General features: G+C 34.9%; 1 protein-coding gene and 1 non-coding gene across 2 annotated transcripts in view; one reads left to right on the top strand and one right to left on the bottom strand.

Annotated features, from left to right (window-relative positions):
- The window catches only part of AK9 (adenylate kinase 9), a 110,864-nt gene that overhangs the window by 77,822 nt on the left and 24,880 nt on the right, over positions 1-8,162 (top strand). Inside the window, 2 exon segments of the mRNA XM_023533389.1 lie at positions 345-469; positions 3,273-3,496. Of these exon segments, the coding sequence (XP_023389157.1) occupies positions 345-469; positions 3,273-3,496 (349 nt within the window).
- LOC111742835 lies at positions 3,076-3,194 on the bottom strand. The gene has a single exon (XR_002781488.1). It is a non-coding gene; the product is annotated as a 5S ribosomal RNA (ribosomal RNA).

Genomic DNA, 8,162 nt, shown 5'->3' on the forward strand with positions numbered 1-8,162 from the left:
AAGACAGAGGACAAAAATAAGTTAAGCCTTACAAGTGTGTGATATGGATAGAACAAGGTTTTAGCAAAAAGTGATGAGGCAGATAGCCTGAGGCCCTGTATGAAAATAGGTTATGTTAATCACTAGTAACTCCTCTTAGCTATAGTAGATATAATTTAATATTTAAAACCATATTAAAAATTGGTTTCAAGAAAAGAACTCAAATTTTAAAAAGTTTACAAACAACGGTATAAAAAAAAATGACCTGAGAAAAATGGGTCTTATCTTAATCAATTATATAATATTGTTTATTACTATAGAGTTTCAAATTTTGTTTTGTTTTGTTTTCTGATTTTTGTTTTTAGCCTTCAGAAGTACAATTTACAGAAGAAGAAGAAGCAATCAGATTAAATATAATGGAAAACGAGCCATTGCCTCCAGAAATTCTTGAAGCAATTCTTTCTGAGTGGTGGTTTAAGGAACCAATACGGTATCTTAATTTATATAGAATTTTGCATTTATTGACTTTTTTTTTGCTATATTCTCAAAAGTTAAAAATGTAATCCAACATAAATTTAAGAATTTTCTCCATTTTTTAAAAATATAAACCAGTGATTCTATACATTAAAAACATCTGGGGAATTATTATTTTAAAATACTGATGCCAGGGACTCCTAACCAAAAAAAAAATGAATCAAATCTTTGTAGGAGTGTGAGGTTGGGACCCAGTCATCGGTATTTTCAAGAGCTTTCAAGGTGATTCTAATGTGTAGTTTCAGTTGACAACCCATGTTCTAAACCTATGCACACTAATGCCGGGCTGGACTCTTTTCATTGTCAACTTTTAATAATTACAGTTAAGACTACTTAATAGCTACCCATTTATCAAAAGCTAGAACCAAAACTGACCCCAGACAGGACTAATGTAAGAATCTCCAGATCACCAGAGTTTGAAACTTGACTTTGTTTTTCTAATCAAAATCTCTTGGCTTGGTATCCACCAGAAGAAAGTGAAATGATATTTATAGTACTAATAGCAAACTCTTATATAGAACTTAATATGTGCCAAGTACTGTTCTATATTTTATTCATATTAATTTACTCAATCTTTACTACTACCCTATGGGGTAGAAACTTTTGTTATCTCATTTCGGAGATAAGGAAACTATATCATAGAGAATTAAAGTAATTGGCCAGTCCCAGTGCTCCTCTGGACACTCTTTCACTTAGTCTCTGATCCAAATGAGTGGGATTATTAGTCATCAACTTTAATTTCCTATTCCCTAAATTAAATCAATAGTCGTAGTAAATGTAAGTAGGTTGCCTGCAACAACAGTGATCAGTTCTTTATCAGTTTAACTCTTGACATCACACCATACTTTAAAAAAAAAAAAAGCATATGAGTCGAAAAATTAAAAGTAAAAAGTGACAGTAAAAGCCTAAATAAAATAGCTGAATATTATGCAACCATTATAACGTATTATAATGAAGAATTTGTAATAGCATAAGAAATGTTATCATATAATGTTAAGTTAGAAAGGAAGATACAAAGTCATTTATAATATGATAGATGAATACATGAAGAACAAACTGGAAAGAAACAAAACGAAATGTCAGTAACCTCTGGAATATGAGATTATAGGCAATTCATGCTTTTCTGTATTTTCCACCTTTTTTATAGTGATATTTGTTGTTTTTATAATCAAAAAACTCAACACATTTTTTAAAAGGTTTTTGCACTAGTCCTGGAAAGATATGATATGGGCCTGAAGTAAAATGTAATGTTAGAAATGGAAATGTGGGTACAGAAGAGAGCATGCCAGGACTTAGCTATTATATTTGAGAACAAAAAGGGAATTGAGGGAATAGTCCAAACATCTCTGAAGTCTACCACTTGAATACTAGTGAGTTAGAATGAAGAGCAGTGTGGGAGGATAACAGTGAGTATGGTTTTTGACAGTGTGATGCATATATAATTCCTGAAGGGCGCTCACATGGAGAAACTAAGCAGCTTTTTGAGAATTCTGAGTCGAAGCTCAGAACAGAAGTTGGATGTAGAGGTAAAAATTTAGAAGTCATTAACAAAGAAGTGACAGCTGGAACAGTAGGAATGAAATTGTTCCTCACAGAAAAGACCATGTTGAAAATATCTCTGAAGAAAAGGATACATATTGTATGGTTAATGTATGGACATTTGCCCATTTAACAAGATAAAAAACATTTTTAAATGCCAATCAAGGCCAAAACTGTCAAATGTTCATGAAAGTCTGGTTCATATTAAGAAGAAAACATACGTTTAAATATAAATATGTAAACAAATCAAATTTCATATAAACCGGATAAACTCTCATTCAAAAGGAACCAATGTTGACTTTCTCAACCAAGGAAAGCCAAGTTCTCAAAGCCTGATCATTTTATAGGTACTCCATAATGAGAACGTGTTAACATTCTGGTTATTTTCATGATTCTTAAAGTTTCATCACCTGAACAAGTTTGATCGTCGTATTTGAATAGAATCATCTTATACATATGAGCCAGAATACATCCACTAATAATTGTCATTATTTATAAGGACACCCGGGGGAGTGGGTATGAATTGTTTCATGAAAGGAAGTATCAATAAAAGAAAAACTGCTAAAAGTTGGATTCCTACTGAAGGAGGGCTGACCAAACTCACCTTTATATAGAGAGTAACACTTTCATTAAGCTGGGCATTCCTCCCAGGCAGAGAACTTATTTTCTCTTAATTTTTCATCATTAAGACTATTTACAATTAAAGAAAACTTACCTATACTACAAATATAAGTATAAAGTATTATAATTTTAATTTAATTCAATACATTTGAGAGAAGACACATCATGTTTATGCACGTAGAAATATTAAATGAAATAAAAGATACTATAGTAAACTTTTAAAATTATTCATTGCACATCTTTTGTAAAGTTGAGATTTACCAATACTTTTTCATTTTTTATTTTATTTTATTTTATTTTATTTTATTTTATTTTATTTTATTTTAGCCAAGGCAACCCTTAGTTGACCTCACAGATTGCAAGGAACTTGTCAGCTTACAATTCCTTGTTTTTTATTTTTTACGCCTACAGTACCTTGTCTTCTTAGGTGGTCTCCCATCCAAGTACTAACCAGGCCCAACCCTGCTTAGCTTCCAAGATCAGATGGGATTGGGCTTGTTCAGGGTGGCATGACTGTAGACTTACCTTTTCATTTTTAAATCAATATTCATAATGTAATATTTTAAGCAAATAAAGTAAATTATGTAATTTCCACCAAGTTCCACAGGTTTTATATTAGATGGTTTCCCACGGTATCCCGAAGAGGTCCAGTTTCTGGGGGAACATGGATTTTTCCCAGATGCTGCTGTTTTTATACAAGTTGATGATCAAGATGTTTCTGATCGTCTCCTGCCTCCCCAAATTGAAAAGTGGAAACTGAAACAAAAGAAGAAGTTTGAAAGGAAAAAACTCATTAAAGAAATGAAAGCAAAAATCAAGGTATGTATCCAGTAAATAAGTATGAGAGTAAATTTGTTCAGCATATATTCAACTTATAAAGCAATCTTTACAAAAATGTATTTTCTGATTTTAATACCATAGTCAATATAAAAACACTTTTCTACAAATATTAAGAGTGTTTGTAATTAAAGAGTTAAGAATTATTTGAGGTGTATGTGATTATCAACATGTCAATTCTTCTCTCTCCAAGGCAAATAATAAAGGTAATGGTAGCACCAAAGACCAGACACAAGAGCATAGTGGAAGAGGCAGCAGGTTGAACGGGCCTTGAAACACAAAGAATTAAAAATTTCAGTGACTTTTTTAGTAGCTACTGGAATTACGACACCATCCATGAAGGCCACATAGGGCTATTAGTGAAACAGATTTAGATATTAGTTTAGAACATTTTTTCTAAAACTGTAATATGAATATTCCATAAAATGTTCAAAAGCGTCATAGGGAACCCAACAGTTCTACTGTCAGGAATCTATCTAACAGAATTGAAAATGTGTCCACAAAAAAACTTGTATATGAATGTTCATAACAATGTTATTCATAATAGACAAAAAGTAGAAACAATCCAATGCCCATTAGCTGATGAATGGATGAACTAAATATGGTGAATATGCAGACAGAACGTCTTCCTGGGTTCTGGCCCAAGATGGAGACATATGAGCCTCCTGAACTCACCTTGTCCCATGGATACACTGAATCTACAGCTACACACAAAGCAATTCTCTCTGAAGGAAACCCAGAAACTAGCTGAGTGAGTTGGTACCTTTTACTCCTACACATTGGGCAAACAAGAAAATACCTATATCACCCACATCAAAACAGCTGCTGCCTGAAGATCCAGCTTCTCATCACCCTGTGCTGACTGCATTCCCCCCTTTGGGACCCTGAGGGATCATAGCACACCTCAGCTACTAGGGGCCTCAAAGAACAAAGAAGATAGCTTGGACAATTACAAAGATTTGAGAGACAGCCAAGAACTCGGGCCAAGCTGATCTATACAAGTCCACTGTCTTATGACTGGGAGAGGTGTCTGTCTTATCTAATGTACAGAAACCAACACAGAGAGTCAAAGAAAATGAAGAAACAAACAAAAAAAATTGTTTTAAACAAAAGAATAAGATAAAACTCCAGAAACAGACCTTATTGAAATGGAGATAAGTGATTTACCTGATAAGGAGTTCAAATAATGGTCATAACATGCTCACAAGGTCAGGAGAACAGTGCATGAACAAAGTCAGAATTTAAACAGAGAAAATATAAGAAAGTACCAAACAGAAACCACAGAGTTGAAGAGTACAATAACTGAACTGAAAAATTCAATAGAGGAGTTCAAGAGCAGACTAGACACATAAATCAATGGAACAGAATAGAGAGCCCAGAAATAACCCCACACATATATTGTCAGTTAATTTACAACAAAAGAGCCAAGAATATGTAATGGGGAAAGGACAGTTTCTTCAATAACTAGTGTTGGGAAAATTGGGCAGCCACATTTACATGACATTGAAAAGATGTTCATGCAAAAGAATGAAACTGGATCCCTAACTTATACAATACACGAAAACAACCCAAAATGGATTAAAGACTTGAACATAAGAACCAAAACCATAAAAATTCTAGAAGAAAACATAGGAGGTAGGCTCCCTGACATTGATCTTGGCAATTATTTTTTATTTTTTTTCATTTTTTTGGATTTGACACCAAAAGCAAAAATCAACAAGTGGGAACTACATCAAACAAAAAAGCTTCTGCACAGAAAAGGAAACCATCAATGAAATAAAAAAGCAATCGACCAAGTGGAAGAAAATATTTTCAAATTAAATATCTCATTAAGGGGTTAAAATCCAAAATATACGAAGAACTCATACAACTCAATATATTGAAAAAATCCAATTAAAAATGGGTAGATGAACAGAATAAACATGTTTTCCAAAGAAGAAATATAAATGGCCAATAGGTACATGAAAAGGTGCTCAACATCACTATCATCAAGGATGATAATTAAACCAAATTAAAACCACAATGAGATATCACCTCACAGTTGTTAGAATAACTTTCGATGAAAGACAAGCAATAACAAGAGATGGCTAGACCTTGGTGAAAAGGGAACCCTTTGCACTATTGATGGGAATGTAAATTGGTGTAGCCACTGTGGAAAATAGTATGAAGGTTCCTCAAAAAAATTTTAAAATAGAACTATCATATGATTCACTAATGCCTCTTCTGGGTGTATAGCCAAAGGAAATGAAAACAGGATATTGAAGAGATGTCTGCACTCCTGCATTCATCACAGCATCATTAACAATAGCTAAAATATGGAAACACCCTAAGTATCTGTCAGTGGATGAATGAATGGATATAAAAAAGTTGTCATGTTTACATATAAAACGGAATATTATTCAACTGTGAGAAAGGGGAGAAGGAAGGAAATCCTGCCGTTTGCAACAACATGGATGGAACTTAATGGGCATTATGCTAAGTGAAATAAATCAGAAGAAGACAACTACTACATGGCATTATCCTACACGTGGAATCTAAATACAAAGTCAAACTCATGGAAACAGAGTAGAAAAGTGGTTGTCAGGCCCTGGGAGTTGCGGCGGGGAATAGAGAGAGGTTGGTAAAAGTGTATCAATTTTCAGCCAAAATGAAGGCAAGCTAAGCTCTCAGCCATCCAAGAACTATGGAAGTAAGGGAAGAGATTTGGACATATAACCAGCTTCACATTGTTCTTGATGACATTCTTCCTTTTTCTGCTGCCTGATCTTTCTGAAGATGAACCAAAGTGTCTGCCAGGCAAGAGGCTCTGTGAGCATGGCAATGGAAAGGAAAGAAAGAAAAAGGAATACCAAAGCACATTTGCATGTTACCTCACTGTGGGACTGGGCCCCTCTAGACCAGCTCATAGAACTCCGTAATGACAAAAATGTTGTGTATCTTCATTGTCCAGTAGAGTAGCTGCTAGCCACATATGTGGCTATTGAGGTTAGTGAAATGGGGTTAATGACGCAGAGAACTCAAATATTAAATTTTATTTAATTTTATTTAATTTTAATATAAATAGCCACAATATGGCTAGTAGCTACCACATTGGACAGAGCAGCTCTAAGGCAATAAAGCTCCATTCTAGACATCACATGCCCTGAGAATTTTAGGGATTTGGAAAAGGAAAGAACAGGTTTCAGGAGCTAGCACATAACCTTATTCACTCCTTCCGTTTCACATCCACAACTCCGCCCTGGTTCAGATCCTACTCAGATCGCTCCCAGCACTCCTGCAGTGACCCCCTAATCATCCTTCTTGGCTTCATCTCTGGACCCTCCAGGCCATCCTTCTGGCCACTCCAGAGTGATATTCCTAACATGCTGTTTTGATCAAGCCCCCCCTTTTAAGGTCCAAACTCCTTAGTCTGGCACTAAAAGCATCCGAATTCTGTTCCACACCCTCTTTATGACTTTGTTGGAACAAATGCAAACCCACCTCTGCAGCACCTAACGTACCATATGCTTGTCCATTCCCTTATCTGGAAGTTTCTTATACAATCCTCCACTAGCCATGTAACATTACATGAGTTAAACACTCTGACTTTGTTAACTCACCTATATAGTAGCATAATACGGTCAGCCTTGAAGATACTGTTTGAGCAGAAAATGAAAGAATATATATATTGCAGTGCTCAGAACAGTGATGGCATCTGACAGACATACAATTAGTTAAATTTCACTGACCACAACTTACTTGAGTGAAAGGATCAGAGGAAAACTAGACTCAAAATATGTATATGTGTTATTCTATGCACTTTGCAATTCCTCGTGGTATATACAGTTGTCTCTGTGTATGTTATGAAAACACAAAGGAGACTGTTCCCACAACTCTATAGTTAAAGCACCTATGATAAAGCTCTGATTTTTTAAAAAAATTAATAATAAGAGTTTTTGTAAGCCTCTCACCCTCTAAAGAGATACAGAACCTCTCTAGGGGCTCAAAAACTAAATGAATTTGATTCCATTCAGTTTTATAATTTTATCTACACATATTTCTTGAGTGTCAACAAAAACAAATTCTCTAAAATATATACTCACTAACAGCCAGATAAAAGCAGCAGGGTCCTGTTGGCCTAGACCTGAGTCCCCAGAACATGTCTTCAGGCATCATTCTAATCTCTCAGGATTTAAAGGGACTCCAATTTGAAGAGTCCTGAGCCAGTGAGCCCCAAAACTGAAGTGGGGCTGATCAGTTTTCATGTGAACCTTGGGGACATATCAAAGGATCCCATTAGATTTAGAGACCCCTAGAAAACCTGGAGGACCACCCATACACCATGCCTGTAGATGTATCCAGAGCATATATGCTTTCCTCACTTGTGTGTGTATCGTTTCATTTTATTAGGCTCTTTTATTTTAATAGTTTGATAAAAGGTAATTAAACATTTTCAACAGGTTGCCTCCAAGTTTTTCCCTATTCCTCCATATACAAAATCTACCTCTTTACCAAAAGCAAATAAGTAATAAATTTGAATAGGAATTCTAAAGTTTGTGGAAGAGTGACTGGCTCCAAGTGCTGTTTATCTCTCTGAAGGGAAATGGCTGATCAAGAGATCTGGAGGTACAAGGATGTAGTAACATAATCACATACCTTTTTGGAAAGCTCAC

This window comes from Pteropus vampyrus, unplaced genomic scaffold, assembly GCF_000151845.1.
Source record: "Pteropus vampyrus isolate Shadow unplaced genomic scaffold, Pvam_2.0 Scaffold101, whole genome shotgun sequence".
Classification (NCBI taxonomy): Eukaryota; Metazoa; Chordata; class Mammalia; order Chiroptera; family Pteropodidae; genus Pteropus; species Pteropus vampyrus.